Source organism: Dipodomys ordii, unplaced genomic scaffold, assembly GCF_000151885.1.
Source record: "Dipodomys ordii isolate 6190 unplaced genomic scaffold, Dord_2.0 Scaffold47, whole genome shotgun sequence".
Classification (NCBI taxonomy): Eukaryota; Metazoa; Chordata; class Mammalia; order Rodentia; family Heteromyidae; genus Dipodomys; species Dipodomys ordii.
In genome coordinates, this window is record NW_012267263.1 from 4,984,124 (window position 1) to 5,002,013 (window position 17,890).

Here is a 17,890-nt window from a genome sequence, read left to right on the forward strand (position 1 = left end):
TCTGCTTTTATTGGTATTATGCATTTTTTTTAATGTGATAGAGATTGAACCCAAGGTTTGAGCGCTAAGCACAAATTCTACCACTGAAGTACAACATTCCCAGCCCCAACTTGTTTGATCCACTTAAATTCAGATCCATATATGGTATCTTTAACCCTAGGACTCCTGTTAGCTGCCTCTTTCTCATTCTCTGCTCAGCGTTCTATGAGTCTTTTGATCTGTTGCTGTCATGGACCTACAAGTCTTTTGTTTTTAGGGTGGTACTGGGGATTGAATTTAGGATCTTTTGCTTGCTGGCAAATACCCTATCACATCAGCTATGTCCCCACTCCTTCCTTCCTTCTTCCCTCCCCCACCCTCCCTTCCTTCCTTCCTTGGTCTCAAATTTAGGGCCTGAGCACTGTCCCTGAGCTTCTTTTGCTCAAAGCTAGCACTCTTCCACTTGAGCCACAGCGCCACTTCCAGCTTTTTCTGTTTATGTGATATTGAGGAATTGAACCCAGGGCTTCATGCATGCTAGGTAAGCACTCTACCACTAAGCCACATTCCCAGCCCTTCCTTGATTACTTTTTAATGCATATCTTAAAATATACCCTTTAAATAAAGCAGCATGTTCACAACCTGAAAGATCTTCCTGCTGCCAGCAGGTAATTCACCATCAACATGCAGCATCCACATTAAGTGAGCAGTTCTTTAATAGTTATTTAAATATTTTCCACCACCGAAGTGTTTATGATTAATTTACAAGTGCAAGGCATTATACAATTAAATGTAAGCTGACTTACTGTGTAAATAATGCTGCTCAAGAAGTAGTCCTGGAGTAGTTGGAATTTCTATTTCTAACTCAGTAGATTAAAACACAATTGTGAATGGTATAAAGATGTAAGAATCATATTATGGTAGAAACTGTGAAAAATAGAGAAACCAGACCCTTTCCAAGCAATTTAAAACGCCAGTTTCCTTCACTTAAACATGGTTTCCCAGACAATAAAGATGACTTTCAATGTATAAAATTCCCAGAATATTAGTATTTGATGATCAGTGTATTGAAATTAATGGAATTTACAAAAACACATTTACATGTAAGCAGATATAAACAGACAATGTGCAATTGAGCTCTAGTCATCATCAGAGTCTGAATCATATTTCTTTCCTTGGATAGTTTTCTTTTCCAGCTTTGTGAAGTTTGCCCCAAATTTCTTTTGGCTCTGAAATGGTGGCTCCATTAAATTTCCACTAAAAACAGAACAAAATTGAAAACCATTTTAGATTAAATACACCTGGTATATTAGAATGCAAACAAAAATCTTTTTCATTATAATGTACAGAATATAAACAATAAAAAAAATTTCCTCTAATCATACTAAGAGCTGATAGATCTACATCTTGTTCTTGTATTCTAAATGTTTTAGGCCAATGTTTTATTTTCTCTTTAATCATTAATTGTTGATTCACGTTTTATAGGCTGTGCTAACACAACTTCTGATTGTAAAAAGAGTGCTTTGATTTTGTTGGTTATGCCTGTGATGAACCCATTAACCCTGGCTCCCCCCCACCCTTTTTTTTTTGCCTGTCCTTGAGCTTAAACTCAGGGTCTGGACACTATCCTTGAGCCTCTTTATGCTCAAGGCTACCACTTTACCACTAGAGCAACAGCGCCACTTCTGGCTTTCTCTGAGTAGTTTCATGGACTTTGCTGCCCAGGCTTTGAATGGTGATCCTCAGATCTCAGTCTCCTGAGTATTTAGGATTATAGGCATGAGCCACCAGTATCTGGCTATGTTCTGTTATGCTTGAGGTAGGGTCTGACTTTGGCCTGGGCCAGCCTGGACTATGCAGTCTTTATGCTTATGTTTCCATAGGTAGTCAAAAGTGTACCACCACATCCAGCCTTTTCTATTTGAGATGACATCTCACATTTTTTGTGTAGACTGGCCTGGAACTCAACATTTGTGATCTCAGTTTTCCTTGTGAATGAGATGATAGGCTGCCATGCCTAGCTATTACTGGTTGATATGGGGTCTCATGAACTTTTGCCCAAGTTGACCTTGAACCACAACCCTCCCAACCCAGGCCTCCCAAATAGCTAGGATAGTAGGTGTGAGCCTGTGTAAGCTTTACCTAAAAGAATAATAGCCAATCCTGCTCTACTTTTGGTAGCTTATTATGATTGATTTGGTGTATTTCCTAATATTTAGATTTCCACAGACTTGAGCAAAACTTATATAATAATTGTTATAATCTGGAATTGGAATAAGCATTTTATATCAATATTAAGAATAATTTCTTTCAAAAGTGTCTTAGGATTTGGGATCTGGTGGCTGACACCTGTAATCCTAGCAACTCAAAAGGCTGAGATCTGAGGATCATGGTTTACAGCCAGGTTGAGTAGGGAAGTTCATGAGACTTTTATCCCCATTTAACTACCAAAATGACAGAAGTGAAACTATGGCTCAAGTGATAGAGTGCTAGCCTTGAGAAAAGAAACAAAAAACAAAAAAGCTTAGGTGGTTAGGGATGTGGCTTAGTGGTAGAGTGCTTGCCTAACATGCAAGAAGCCCTGGGTTCAATTCCTCAGTACCATATAAACAGAAAAAGCTGGAAGTGATGCTGTGGCTGAAGTTGGTAGAGTGCTAGTCTTGAGCAAAAGAAGCTCAAGGACAGTGCTCAGGCCCTTAGTTTAGGCCCCAGGACTGGCAAAAACAAAAACCTCAGGGGCCCCAGGACTGGCACACAAAACAGGAAATATCATTTGCTATTAATGGAAACATGGGGTCTGGGAAGGTGGCTCAGTGGTAGAGTGCTTTGCCTTGCATGCATGAGGCCCTGAGTTCAATTCCTCAGCACCACATAAGCAGAAAAAGCCAGAAGTGGTGCTGTGGCTCAAGTGGTAGAGCACTAGCCTTGAGCTGAAGAGCTGAGGGACAGTGCCCAGGCCCAGAGTTCAGGCCCCATGACCGGCAAAAAAAAAAATGGAAACATGGGTCCTTGGAACCAATTACAGGGAGAATACAATGTAATCCTAAAACATCTTCTTAGGACAAGAAAAAAAATGGCTTAGATAATTATGGTGACATGTTATAAGGACTCATAAGCTAATATGAAAGAAGTTTTCACTGACCAACTCTGAGCTGGAAAGTAAATCACAATAGTAATAAAACAATTCACAGGCTAAATGTATTAATAACACTAAATGAAAAAGTAAATAAATGTAGGAGATGAGAAAATTTCAATACATTAACCTCTTCTCTACTATGCCAAATGGTAATCTCGTGCTTGTTTGTCTAGCTTATTTCTGCTAACACCAGAAATAAGACAACTACTGCACACTTGGTATGATGGAAGAGCCCAACACCACTCCTCTAATGTAATTAACAATGATGTGTGATCTGAAGCTAATTTTGAGGATGCAATGCAAAACTTGAACTGTGGATAGTGATTCTACAGAAGAACTATCTTATAAGCTAACTTGCTTATCATACTCAAAACCTCAACACCCACAAAACATTGGATTGAGAACTGGTAACAAATTGTTGCAGAATAGAAAATTTTTTAACTGACACATTTAGGTATTGAGTGATGACACATTTGAGTAAGGTTTGTAAATTGAGTAATTCTTGCTTTGATAATTGCACTCTGGCTATGTAAGAGAATGTCTATATTCTTTGGAAATACATAAGGAATCCTTTTATTCAGGAATAAAAGGATATAGTATTTCTAACATCTACTCAAATGCTTCTGAGGAAAAAAATACATAAAGGATAAGTGAGAATCTCTTGTGCTAGTATGCAACATTTGGATCTTATTTTCCATAATGTATACTAAGTACAGAAATCTCTACATGTGAGATAGGGCTATATATATTAAAATTTAATGTTTTAAAGTAAGCTTCAGGGCTGGGATGCATTTCAGTCATATAGCACTTGCCTAGCATGTATACATGAAGCCTCTGCGGTTCAATCCCCAGCACAATACCACAAAATAAAACAAAAACTCTAAGACTCAGATTTGTCTATAAATCTGAATTTGCTGCAATATCATGCTAATATATAATTTAAGAAATACAATTTTCTTAAAGTGTGGTGGCACATGTCTGTAATCCCAGCCCTTAGGAGGGCAGAGACAAGAGGATTTTGAGTTCATGAACAGCCTGGACTACACAGTAAGACCTCATCAAAACACAATAAACACAAGATTAAAAAAAATAAAAATTGCTTTCTGATAAAACTACAAGTTTTAATATCATAAATGTTAATAATATATGAAAATCCTCTGTAAAATGATCAACTAGATAGGATTTAAAATTAACTTGATGCTAAAAGTTACCTGTAATTAAGAATATCAGAACAGCCAAGTCTCCATTCTAAAGTTTCTGTGGTGAAGTCATCTGTATTTCCTAGGTCAGTAAATCCAACAACATAATCTTGTGTCTTCCCGTCTTTTATGAGTGCTAGTGTGGGAAGGACTTTGATACGCAGTCTCTCACAAAGGAAAGGTGCTTTGTCCACATTCAGCTTCAAAAATTTGGTCTCAAGATGTTTCTTAGAAAGTATCACCAAATGTCTGTCTAGTATTTTGCACCTGTAACAACATCAAAAAGTTAAAATGTAAGGCAACAGATTTCTCTTTAAAAAATCAGCATCACTATCCTGGTGCTGGTGGCTCATGCCTGTAATCCTAGCTACTCAGGAGGCTGACATCTGACAACTGCAATTGGAAGCCAGGTGGAAAAGAAAAGTTCTTAAGATTCTATTTCCAATTCCATTTCCAAAAAGATGCAAGTAGAGCTGTGGCTCAAGTGGTAGAGCAGTAGCCTTAAGCAAAAAAGAGCTTAGGGACAGCACCGCTGAGTTCAAGCCCCAGGACTAGCACCTCAAACAAAAATATCACTAAACACCTGATTTCAGTTTTTCTGTATACGTCTAACTAGGTGGCAGCCAATCTATGCTATGTCAGATGACCTAATTTCCAGGTTAACTGCAAGATGAGCTGCCCAAAGACAAATGAGCATTCTAAAAAGTCAGATTTTCCCTAATGAGATTTAAAAAAACGCTTTTAAGTAATAAAGATGTTGTCAAACTTTATTTATGGGAAGAGCAAAACATCAAGATACTGTTTTCCTTATGTATGTCTCCTGGCATCTCATTTAGGAAAACTTAAAAAGAACTTGGTGTGTGTGTTTTTGTTAATCCTGGAGTTTAAACTCAGGGCCTGGGCACTGTCCTTGAGCTGAACTTCTCTGCTCAGGGCTAGTGCTCTACCACTTGAATTATAGCTCTACTTTTTGATGGTTAATTGGAGATAGAAGTTTCATGGACTTTTCTGTCCTGGCTGGTTTCAGGTATGAGCCACTAATGCCTGGCAGGGCAGTTAAACAAAACAAAACACTTGTTGGTGGGCTTGCTCTTTCTTGGAATGTTGAACCTATCAGGCAGGACACCTGGCCTTCTAGACTCCTTGGGAAAAACAGAGGAGAGGAAGAGGAATGGGAAGGGTGAAAGTGGGAAGAGGAATAGAGTCTTGCCACTATCTCCTAGACAGAGATCTAAGGATTGAGACATCTTAGGCAGGAAATTCTGTGAGAAATCATCTCTAGTTAACGACCAAAAGCTATAAACATTGCTGTGGCTCAAGTGGCAGAGCACTAGCCTTGAGTGAAAAAGATTAGTTACTGACACACATATACACACCACCAACAACAAAAAACCCCCACTTATTTAACTTTAACATGTGGTGTAGAACTTAAAATATATATGAGACTACCAGGAGACAAATTGAGAAGTTGTTCCTTTTAGTTTCCAGTAGTATATATTTATCCAAATTTTGTTTTTAAGAGAACAAAGTTACCTGAATGTAGAGTCTCTGTAGAAATGACAAACTACTTTTTTACTCTCTTTGACTTCTTGAAAAAAGTCTCTCTCACTAGGGATTTCTCTGTATTCACCATGTCCTTTAGAAAGCCATTCCTAATTTGGAGAGAAGCAAAATATTGTATATGAAAAATCTTTTAGCACCACTTGATATTTTAAATGTCCCAATCACCATATTATTTTATAACAAAGCTGATATCCTATAGAGAAATGAGTTCATTTTAGTAGCTTTCCAATTTCTGGTGTCCAAGAGTTAACTAGTCCATGGGCAGTGAGAATATCCCCACAGCCTGAACTGAGACAACTGTTTCAGTTATTTAAAACACTTGTTTTCTCAGAATATCAAAGTAGTTAGACTTGTGAGACTCAGCATCTAATTGCAATTTTGTGTGTGTGTGTGTGTTCTTAACTATTAAAGTTAGAAACATTTGGTGTAAGTTACGATTTCTTTTTGAAAAGTTTTTCTTTTTAATTTTGTTTTTTTGCATTGTTGGGAGACAGAACACAGAGCTTTTAGCATCCAAGTGCTCTACCATTCAGCCACACCCCTAGATCTACCCTTAAAAAAAAAAAGTTCGGGGGTTGGTGGCATAGCTTTGTTGGCAGAACATTAGACAATGAGGAAAAGCATCAGGTACTGAGTTCAAGTCCCAGTCTTGGACCTAAAAAAAGGAAAGAAAAAAATGTTTGTACTTGAGGTGTGGTTCAGCTGTTGAGCACCTATGTACTACGTACAGAGCCATGGGTTCAAACCCTAGCATGCTAAAAAAGAGAAAGTTCCAACCATAGAAAAATCCAACCACTCAACCAACTAACCAAAAAACCTCACCGGCTAAGTCAGTCTTGGGTACAGGGAGTTACTGTAGTTGAGAAGCTAGGGAGTTCTCTTTGCTTCTGATGAGCACCTCAGAGAAGCAGGTATACATACCTTCCATACTAACAAAGGGAAGTGTCCTAAGAGAAAAAGTAGTTCACTCACATGGTATCCAGAATCAATGCAGATCTCCCATTGAGTCCATCTGCCCTTAACAACCAAGCCCGAGAGACCTCCCAGCTTCTTGAACCCTGCTCGTGGCAGGAAGCTTATCTCCTCAACTGGAAATGCTAACCTTTCAGGCAGGTGGTTTTAATAAAAAGGAGCACTAGGCTTATAGGTCAGAGCTACAAGTTTCAATTAAACTTCTAAGTACTTTTTTAGAAATGTCTTTTGACAGTTGGGTACTGGTGGCCTACACATCTTGGGATGTGGAGAGTAGGACTGTAGTTCAAGGCCAGGCAGGACAAAAATTCAAGAGACCCTAATCTCAATAAAAAAGAAAAAAGGCTGTGTGTAATGACATGACTTGTCATCCCAGCTATATAAGAATCAACTAGGTGCTGGTGGCTCACCCCCGTAATATTACCTATATAGGAGTGATCTGAGGATCACTGTTCAAAGCCAGCCTGAGCAGGAAAGTCCATGAGACTCTTATCTCTAAGTAACCACAAAACGCTGGAAGTGGAGCTGTGGCTCAAGTAGGAGAAAACTAGCCTTGAAAGAAAACGTTTAGGGAGAGAACCCAGGCCCTGAGTTCAAGGACCAGGATCAGGACCAGAGCTGGGGAAGAGAGGGGTGGGGGGGGGGTAGGGAAGGGACAGGGGGAGAAAGGGATGAAAAAGGATTAAGGTCCAAGTCAGTGTAGGCAAAAAGTGAGCTCCTATCTCAAAAATAACCACAGCAAAAAGGGCTAAAAGGGTGGCTCAAGTGTTAAAGTGCCTGCCTGGCAAGCTCAAAGCCTTGAGTTGTTTTTTTGTTTTGTTTTTTTAAAAAAAGGGGAAAAAAAAGGCTCTAACACTGAACTGCAATATAGATCCACAACTTTTATCTATGGATTCAGCTTGGACAAAGTTGAGAGAGAAAAATATTTTTTAGTCTTTTTCATATCAGCCACTCAAGTCTCACAACTTGTCTGTTTCTCCTAATGAATTTTCTTGAACAAATTTCTAACAGGAATACTTAAAATCACAAAATTCTAAAAATGAGGAGCAGGGCTGGGAAGGTGGCTCAGTGGTAGAGCACTTGCCTTGCATGCCTGAGGCCCTGGGTTCGATTCCTCAGCACCACATAAGCAAAAAGAAAAAAGCCAGAAGTGGCGCTGTGGCTCAAGTGGTAGAGCGCTAGCCTTGAGCTGAAGAGCTGAGGGACAGCGCCCAGGCCCAGAGTTTAGGCCCCACAACCGGACCAAAAAAAAAAAATAGATAACAAATAAAAATAACAATGAGGAGTAAAATGTAATCATTACAGCACACATAGATATAAGTTGTTAGGAGCATACTGTTATAGCAATTTCAGAAAGCAGGGCAGAGAGGTTACTTGTTTCTGCTGTTGAGCTTTCCTTAGTGCCGCAAGTCTCTTTTCTTTGAGGCGCTCCAATTCATCTTCATCCATCTGATCCAGTTTCTTAATTTCAGAATCCAAATGATCTTCTACCAGTTTGGTAGTTTGAAGCAACTGGTTTTCTAGGACTTTTGAAAACATGTCGACAGATGCATCACCTTCCATTCTTCTAAATGGTACTGTTCAGCCTTGGTACTAAGTTTAAAAAAAGGCAAATAACACGAAAAATAATTTCTTTCATTTAAAAATTTTATTTTTCACTTAAAGATTCCAGTAATTGGGCATTTACTAACTCCCAAACACTTACTGCTAGGCTTAAGAATCTATCTATCTATCTATCTATATATAGAGAGAGAGACCCATAGTGCTTATGCATGAAGATGGCATTAAAAAAAACCCTCAGTGTTAAACAAGGGGGTGAATAAATGAGGAAAGAGCAATAGAGGGGAATTATTCTGATCAAAATAAAATACATGTATGGGCTAAACTGCATGGTTGAAAACCTTGGTACAATGAATATCTGCTAAAAATGGATGACAAAAGAGGAAAAAAATAGGGTTTGTTGGAATGGGTGAAGAGGGAGGATTAAGTACTTTATCTATATATTAGAAAAAGCTGGGTACTGGGGGCTCTTGCTTAATATTTTGCTAATCAGAAGGCTGAGGTTGAGGTTCAATGCAAACCCTGGCAGAAAAGTCTGAGTCTTATCTTCAGTAAATCAGCAAAAAGCCAGAAGTGGAAACAAAAAACAAACAAACAAAAAGCTAGAACTAGAAGTGTGACTAAAGTGGAAAAGTTGCAGCCTTGAGTAGTAAAAATCAAGTGATAGCCTGAGGTCCTGGATTCAAGCCTCCAGTATAGGTACAAAACAAATATATGAGAGGATATAAAGGAAAGTGATTGCTGAATGAAGCTGATGGGGTACACTGTATGTATGTATGGAAATGCCAAAATAAAACACCTTTATACAACTATGCAAAAGAATAAAAAAAATCTTAAGGGGCTGGGAAGGGGCTCAGTGGTAGCTCGCTTGCCTTGCATGCCTGAGGCCCTGGGTTCGACTCCCAGCACCACATAAGCAAAAAGAAAAAAGCTGGAAGTGGCACTGTGGCTCAAGTAGTAGAGCGCTAGCCTTGAGCTGAAGAGCTGAGGGACAGTGCCCAGGCCCAGAGTTCAGGCCCCACGACCGGACCCAAAAAAAAAAAATCTTAAAAAAAGAAAGAAGCCAAGTGTGGTGGCCTCTGGGGAGGCTGAGGCAGGAGGACTTCTAGTTCAAGGCCAGCTTGGGTTTATATAGGTGAAACTTAACAAGCCAATAGCCAAGGAAAGAAAATAGTAACAAAAAGTTTTACTTAAATGCTTTTAAGTTTAGATACATAAAAACTGCAGAAAAGTTAGGTTTATTTAACTGAAACAAGATTGTGACATTATATTTCCAGGTAACTTAAATAAATGGAAATGCCTTTAAATCAACATTCAATTGAGAACTGAAATGAACCTACTTAGAGCAAATTTCAGGCTTTTTTTTTTTTTTTAAAGACCATTATCAGACCACACAGAAATCAGCTGAAGAGATGAACTGGCAATCAGTGTTTACAAAAGGAAAAGAAAAGCAGAAATATCTGTGAAGACTACTATTGAGTAGTAGTAGTAAGATCACAAACTCAGCTTTTACATATACAAAAACATAGGCTGGGTGCTGGTGGCTTATGCCTATAATCCTAGCTACTCAGGAGGCTGAGATCTGAGGACCATGGTTCAAAGCCAGCCTGGGCAGGAAAGTTCCTGAAACTCTCATCTCCGATTAACCACCAGAAAACCGGAAGTGGTGCTGTGGCTCAAGTGGTAGATCATTTGTCTTGAGCTGAGGAGCTCAGGGACAGCGCCCAGGCCCATAGTTCAAGCCCTATGACTGACAAACCCAAAAACAAAAACATATTAAGATGTGCTCCAACACTGAGCAGACTTGAGCAAAAATACGCTTTTTAATGGTTACTCTCCTAAGGAAGTTCATTTTTGACTCTCAAGACATTTCACAATTTTTGTAAAGACTACTGCCTGGTCTTCTGTAAGCATTAGTAACCATGCCTAATCTATTATGCAACAAAATCCAATCCTCAAAAATTAATACTGACTTCAATTAACTGACATTTAATGTTTTCTGTGATACAAAACAATATAGTATTTACTATTTTCTTAAATTTTGATTTTTTTCTGCTCAATCAACTCACTGTGTAATGTTTTAACACAAAGCTGAAGTTGTATCAATTATATATTGCAAAATAGATGACGTATTTTCTACTAGTAACAGACCAATTCTTTATGTCTGGGTTATTACCAAAGATGATCTATAGTTTGTCAATCAATACATAACCAAAATATATTAAAAAACACTACTGAAGTATCTAAAAACCAAAATGAACTGTGAATTTATTTACTAAGCTTCTGATACTGATCCTGGTCCACCTATGGCCCTCTATAAATGTTGAACTGAGCTTTTGCAACCTTCACTTTTCAGCTTTTTCTTCACAGAAAAAACAGCTGAAAAACATTCTTGATTTCACTTTCATACACCTGAAGTTAGCAGTGCACAGATCACAGCAGATACTTAATATTTGAATATTTTCAATGCATTCAATTTATTGTTGAATGTACATGTGCCTAGCTTTTGTTCAAAACATATTTGAGGTTAAAAAAATCAAATGAGTAACTCCTTATAAATAATACAATTGAACACTATTTTGAATGTAGCAAAATACTTCCACTCCCTGCCTCCCCCCAAAAATGTATGATCGTGAGTCTAAGGGTAGGACTAGGGGAAGGAAAACAAAATAAGTTCATCAGAACTTATTACTAGGGCCACAGCAGACGCTGATCACAAGACATACTTAAACTTCAATTATCTGCTAAAGGAGAACAGAAACGAGAAAGAGCTTTGCTGAGTGAAGGTGCGGAGGTCTCAAACTCTTGAAAATGTTAAAGAAGTGGTGTAATGGTTGCTAACTTTTCATTCTTCAAGTCAAAGTCTCTATTGTTCCTTTTAAGGTTAACTGGAATGGTGGAAAGAGATACTGAGGCCTGAATTTTCCCCTTCTCCTCCCCCGTCTCTCTTTTTGTGTGGGTACTGAAGCTTGATTTCAGTGCCTGGGCAATGATTAATTGGAAATAAGTCTCCCAGACTTTCCTGACCAGGATGGCTTTGAACCGCGATCCTCTCTGAATTTAGCCTCTAGAGTAGCAGGGATTACAGTACTGAGCCTACGGCGTCCGGCTATCTTTAATTTTTTTAAAGCCAGGCACCAGACAAAACAACCAAAAGCTCGCTTTTAACAGTCCCGCTGTACCTTTCCAACAGTCTCCTTTGCCACTCCCAAAGCCCGGGGACAGATAAGGGCAATTCAGAGGCAGCGACTTCGGCGACTTCGGGAGCGCATGCGCTAGGGCCACTGCCACCGCTTAGACCCCAGCGTCCGGCCGCGCCCCTCCTCCCAACACAACTGGATGTGCAGCTGTGATGTGCCCAACAGCACTGAGAGGACGCGGTGGCCAGATCTGTCACAGATTCCTTGTCTCACCTGAGCTCTAGGTGTCCAGGGAGTGAGGGGGCAGCAGCTCCAGAAGACCGGTCCTTCCACTTCGCAGCTGACGTCGCGGACTACGAATGGGCCGTCACCTCTGCTTTATCATTGGCTGCAGCCCTCTCGCGATATCTGAGATGCTCGCGGAAGGCATGGTCAGCTGTGAACCGAGAGCTTTTGCGCGTGCGCCACGCTCCTTAGCTAGTCGGAACTCAAGGATTTCAATTCAGTGCTCTCGGGGTAAATGGGTCTAGGGAAAGAGAGCGAAGTATTCTGGGAGTTGTAGTTTTTAAAAAAATTCAGGCTAGAGTGGCTTAAAAAAAAGTCAGAACTCATGAAGTTACACCAGAAATGAGATAGCTACGATTTTGTTAAGGGCTAACACTCGAACTTCATTGTGTTTAGTGATCTTTTCTATTTTTTATAAAATTGAGCGATAACTTCATTTTTTAAATATATTTCACCCATAATACCACTGCTCATATTCGTATTCATAGAACATTTTCACCGCTCCAAGAGCTTCCGTCCTTACTTCTAACACGCTAATTTTTAGAAGCGACTCTTGTTTTGAATGTAAAGATTAAGACTCCTATGAGGGCACCGGTAGATAGGTATGTCCTTGTATTTTTCCGTCGGTAACTGCACATCATTTTTAATCCATGGATGTGATTGAGCAGTCCCCATTTTTGTCTTGGGTTTAAAATCCCTCGGAAATTCCCCAGGGCTCAACATTGGTTCATTGTTGTTCTTTAGGGAATTTCGTGCAGCTAAGAATATATGGACATAAAAGCATATAGAGAATATATGGACCCACTTTTGAAGCCGGTGCCAGTTCCTCACGCCTAAATCACCCCGCGGGGAGGGTGCTGACGTGGGAAACGCAAACGTGGGGAATGAACAGTCTCATTGTCCGCCGCTTGGTTCTAGAATGTGGAAACCACGCGGTGTCGTTGCGCGGCGAACACTGGCAGGCAGGGGGCGCTCAGGATCCTGCCGGGCTGGCGGGTCAACCGGAGACGCTCTACCTGAAGCGCCGCTCTCGATGAGCCGCGTCCTGCGTCCTCACGCTGAGGCGGCAGGGCGATGCGCTTGCGCATTGAGGGCTCACACCATATGTGCCCCGTCCCAGTGCGCGCGTCTGTCGAGAGCCGGGTGCGAGAGGCGGCAGCGCGAGGGGGGACGGAGTCGAGCGGAGACCGAAGTCAGCGGGGAAACAGTGGGTCTGTGAGAAACCGAACCGAGGGCTGGGGCCGCGACTGCCGCTGACAGACGATGGGGAAGAAACAGAAAAACAAGAGCGAAGACAGGTAGGCTGTGGCTGGTGGGTCCGGCAGCAGCGGCCGCGGCTCCGTGAGGCGCGCGGGGCTGCCGCGCGCGAGGTTGGGCTGCGGTCGAGGCTCGCGGGCTGCTGGGACGCGGCCGGGAGTGGGCGGCGCGGGTCCGAGACCCCGGGCCAGGCGGACACGGTGGGCCTCATTTCCTCTAGCCGTGCGTCAGTCCTGTAAGCTGCCGGGTCGCCGGCTCTGGCCGGGGGAGGTTCCAGGCCTCGGAGCCTGGGCAGCGGGGCAGTTGTTTGAGGTACCCGGCCGCGCGGGGAGGGTCTGGGTCGGCTTTCCTTTGCCCAGGTGGTGGGTGGGAGTTGGGGATTCGGCTCTTGTTATGCTTTTGTACCCCGTGAATCCTCGGGGGCGGGGGGGGGAGAGTAGGGAATCCGAAGCTGACGTACGTGCCGTCGATTGGGTGGTGGTGGTCGCTGCTCCTGAACCTGCCCAGGAATGGAGAAGTGAGGAGCGAGAGTTTTAGCTGTTCGCTCTCGGTCGAATGCGGGCACGCTTTCTCAGATCCGTCTAGATGATGATTGTCCAGGCTCCATGCTTCCCCCCCCCCTCTTTCCTTCTTCCGGCCTTTCTGGTCATCTCTTTGCTCTCTAGCACCTCCCCTAAGAAAAGGAGAAGGTGAAACAAAACCAACCCCGGGTCGCGGCTTTCCAGCCACTTCAAAGTCTGTTGGGAGCGAGGGAGTGCGAGGGTGTCCGGAAGTTACTCACCCAGAGGTTTTTGGAACGTTCCTGAGCGTCGCATTCAATTAACATTCTTTTTCGGCTTTTTCATAAAAGAGTTTTACTTCGTGGGAACAGGTTGCCATCTGTTAGTTTATCCATGCTGTGCTACTCGCCAGACCTAGTTTAAATGGTAAGAGGGGAGTGTAAGGTAAACGTAAGAGCAGAACCCGTCTGTGCTATTTCGTCGTCTTCACGAAAAACACCGTGGGTGGTTTTTGAAGTTAAAATAAGATTTGTCAGTTGGAATCTTGAATCGTGTACTCTCACCTAGAACTTGCGTAGCAGATGAATGGAATGAAAAGGCCACAGACTCTTCGTATGTCACTTTTAGGTTTAGGTCTTTGGGAGGAAGATAACTAGTTTGGAGAATAGAATTAGTTAAGTAAAAAATGGGGGACAAAAGCAGAAATTGGGTGGTTTAATGAAACCCAAATTTATGTATGTTTGACAGAAAAGTTTTTTTGATATGTAGATGGTATTTGTTTCCTTGCTGAGAAGAATTTTCAGCTGTGTATAAACTGTAGAGAAACAAATACAATAAAGCTTTGTGTATCACTTAACCTTTCTTCAGCCATTATAAGCACATGACCAGCCCTAATCATCCACCTGTTGAATATTTGAAACTCTGAAGCTATTCTCAGAGGTCTTTCACCTGCAAATCCGTCAGGAATAATTTGAGTAATGGAGGCAACTGGGTGCTGTTTGCTCAGGCCTATAATCCTAGCTACTCAGGAGGCTGAGATTTGAGGATCATGGTTAGAAGTCAGCATGGGCAGGAAAGACTGTGAGAATCTTATCTCCAATTAATCACCTAAAACCCAGAACTAGAGCTGTGCCTCAAAGTGGTAGAATGCTAGCCTTGAGCAAAGAAGCTCAGAGACAGCACCCAAACCCTGAGTTAAAATCCCATGACCAACATATAAAAAGGGGGGAGGGGAACAACGCACAAGCCCACCACAGAAGCATATGGGTACAATCAAAATGCCACCATCAAGCCTAAGGAATAGTAACAGTGGTTTTTATAAATATCCAATATACAGTCAGCATTTTAATTTTCCTGATTGTCTTTTTTTCAGTTTGTTTGGTTCAGGATTACACTAGTTTTAAGAATATATTTATATTATTCTACTTTCAGTGCTCTTTCACAGTGGAAAAAAAGCTATTTTGAGAGGAGACATTTTGTAGTTTTAGTGAAAAGTAACCTTCCTCTTAAGATTCATAAAAATAATTTCATGGATCATGTAAAAGTTGGAATCTGTTATTAAGTGATTGGTTTGGTGTAGTATAGGTGTTGCTTCCCCCACTAACCTATAGTCTTTTTGGCTCATTTTGAAGGGAAAGTGCAGAAGTGTAATTTGAAAATATTTTCTCATATGCCAATATAAAGTGTGTGTTACTGTTTTGTAGACTCCTATGCTTGAGCCTTTAAAATTGTACCAAGAATTTCTGAGATTTTGCAAGATGGCTCATTGTGACCAGAATTGCTTTGTGTTTTGTTGTTGGTTTTTACTTTGGTGTTCTACATGAGATGCTGAAAGGTGGGAAAGTTAGTTTGCTTTTTTCAAAAACCCTGCTGTTTAAGTTGCACTTTCTTCAAGGATATTTTGAATAATTTTTTTAAAAGACGAATGCAGACTGGGAAGAAGGAGTGCAAACTTCCCTTATTATTTGTGTAACATAAATATGGTCATACTCTTTTTTTTTTTTTAATTTAAGATCCCTAGTTTAAGGATTTTTTCTGTCATTCCCCTCTCCCAGGCTATTCTCAGCCAGACGAATTTCTGGCCTGATGGCACTGGGTAAGAAATAAACAGCTGCTTATTATCAAGGAAGGTATGGATGGACCATTTTTCACTTCTTGGAAGAAGTATAAAATACTTGCCTCTTTTTTCTTTTTTTCCTTCTTTGTGTACAGGGACTTGAACTCCTGACCAATATTAGCCTTCATGTCTCATTTGCTTGCTTTTCTTTTGCTCACAGCTGATGCGTTACTACTGGAGCCACACCTCCACTTCTGGCTTTATTTTTATTTTTATTTTTTGTTAATTGGAGATAAGTGTGTCTTGGATTTTTCTGCGTAGTTTACAACCTGAATACTCAGATCTTAGCCTCCTAAATTGCTAGGATTATAGATGTGAGCCATCAAGTACCCTGCTGCTTGACTATTCTTATTCCTTATGTATTATCCTTATTTTAAGTTCTACCTGACATGGATTTCTGATTAGATTTTACTATCTAATTTTATTTGTATAGCACATACTTGTTTTTTATCAATATATTTTGTCTTATTTTTGAATTTTAGAAATTTGTTTGACGATCAAGTTCAAGAACTCTACCCCAGTTTGTGTAATTGTGAAAATGAGATTTCCCATGGGGTGTTACACAGGTTTTTCTTTTTTTTTTTTCCGTTGACTGAAGAAACTTTATGGGACAAAGGATAGGGTTTAAAATATACAGATGGAACAAAAGGTAGGGAAGGATTTCTATTTATCCTGTAACCTTCTCAGTCATCAGTTTGCATAATGAGACTATACCAGATTGTGTGTGCTCAGTAATGTCCTATTGTTACTGTTTACACTAGTTATTAGTCATCAATTAAAAAATTACTTAAAGGTGGTAAAGCAAGTTACCCTTGATGAAATCAACCTCCCTAAGCCAAACAAACCACTCAGACCCCTTCTGAGGGAAGGAAGGTAACTTTTTCCACTTATCTCTCAGTCAGCTGTCATTGAGGTGAGGATGTCTTTCAGAACTAGGCATTCATGATTCAGTAGTATTCTGGATGCATTCAGTGTTAGATTATTTGTTGGTAGGGTTCTGTTCTCTATACCGGTAGTGAGCTACTACAGTGACTGTTCTTTGCTTTTAACTACAAATAATACTGTTATTACTGACAAACTCGTTCTGTGGGGATTCTGATTGTCTGAGGTAGGTAGCAGCTTTGCCCCTTAGATGACTATCTTAGTGTCAGACATTCATCCTAGTAGATCATATGTGATAAAGATAGCCAGGTCTCTCTTGATAGAAAACATGGTGATCTGTTTAAGAAAGCAGTTCCAGAAGAACCTATGACTATAGTAGGTCCTACAAGAATTGCCCCAAAGGGAACAATTCACATTGAAAATACATAATGAATATCCCTAATTGGAAAAATCTGAATCCCATAAATGTCTAAAGTCCAAAACTCTTTAAATACCAATATTGTGACACACCTGATCTCACGTGATGGGTCATAGTCAACACTCAGGTGCTCCAAAAATATTGTATAAAATTACCTCCATGCTCTGGGTATATGTTTCAGTTAGAGTTCTATACCTCAAATATCTTATTGTGTATATGGCAAGTGAAATCTGAAAAAATAACGTCTTAAAAGCATTTAGGATGAGGGAGACTTAACCGGAAGTTAATATGGTCTAGGTTTAACAAAGGAATTCATTTTTATTTGCATATATTTGAATAACTTAAAACATATTTGCATACATTAGGTTTTAAAAAATGCCCAGTCTGAAAGTTCTCATGGTTTATGTTGTTCCCATATCAATACTTTATGAACTTGATGGGAAGAAGTCTTAGTTCCATGGTATACGTAAATAAGAAAGTAGACTCTGATTGGTGTTAGTCTTTCTTAGTCTTTGGGCTAATTTAAGAACTGCTGTTTTACAGATTTCAAAACTAGATTTAACATTTATTTGACCATCATTAATGCTTGTCCTGTGCGTACTTAGTATGCTTGAGAATTACTTAAGGGCAACATAAGACATCTGTGGAACTTTTTTTTTTTTTTTGCCATATTGAGTTTGATACTTGTTAGGCTGGTGCTCTATTACTTTAGTAATGCTTTCAGTCCTTGCTCTGGTTGTTTTCGGCAGTATTGAGGTTTGAGCTCCGAACTTCACATTTGCTAGGCATATACTCTTAATGCTGAGTTACACCTTATGCCCTACTCTGAGCAGTATGTGCTTTGTTTTCTTGTTGCTCTTAGAATCCATGTTGGGCAACAAGA

The 17,890-nt window shown here is 40.4% G+C and overlaps 2 protein-coding genes across 2 annotated transcripts in view; one reads left to right on the forward strand and one right to left on the reverse strand.

Moving 5' to 3' along the window:
• Window positions 1-677: 677 nt before the first annotated feature.
• Txndc9 (thioredoxin domain containing 9) lies at window positions 678-11,922 on the reverse strand. Its single transcript, XM_013019850.1, has 5 exons — window positions 11,823-11,922; window positions 8,224-8,442; window positions 5,848-5,966; window positions 4,327-4,581; window positions 678-1,236 (listed from the first exon to the last, which is right to left on the reverse strand). The coding sequence occupies exons 2-5, from the start codon at window positions 8,410-8,412 to the stop codon at window positions 1,119-1,121; spliced, it is 681 nt and encodes a 226-aa protein (XP_012875304.1). The 5' UTR covers window positions 8,413-8,442; window positions 11,823-11,922; the 3' UTR covers window positions 678-1,118.
• Window positions 11,923-12,921: 999 nt separating this feature from the next.
• Window positions 12,922-17,890, forward strand: part of Eif5b (eukaryotic translation initiation factor 5B) — an 83,513-nt gene continuing 78,544 nt past the window's right edge. Inside the window, exon 1 of the mRNA XM_013019781.1 lies at window positions 12,922-13,132. Within this exon, the coding sequence (XP_012875235.1) occupies window positions 13,098-13,132 (35 nt within the window). The 5' untranslated portion in view covers window positions 12,922-13,097. The remainder of the gene's footprint in view (window positions 13,133-17,890) is intronic.

Coding starts and splice junctions, on each gene's coding strand:
- Txndc9 (XM_013019850.1), bottom strand. CDS start 8,412: ATGGAAGGTGATGCATCTGTCGACATGTTTTCAAAAGTCCTAGAAAAC. Junction 5,967..8,223: donor AAGCTCAACAGCAGAAACAA/GTAACCTCTCTG, acceptor TCTCCAAATTAG/GAATGGCTTTCTAAAGGACA. Junction 4,582..5,847: donor TACAGAGACTCTACATTCAG/GTAACTTTGTTC, acceptor ATGTTGTTACAG/GTGCAAAATACTAGACAGAC.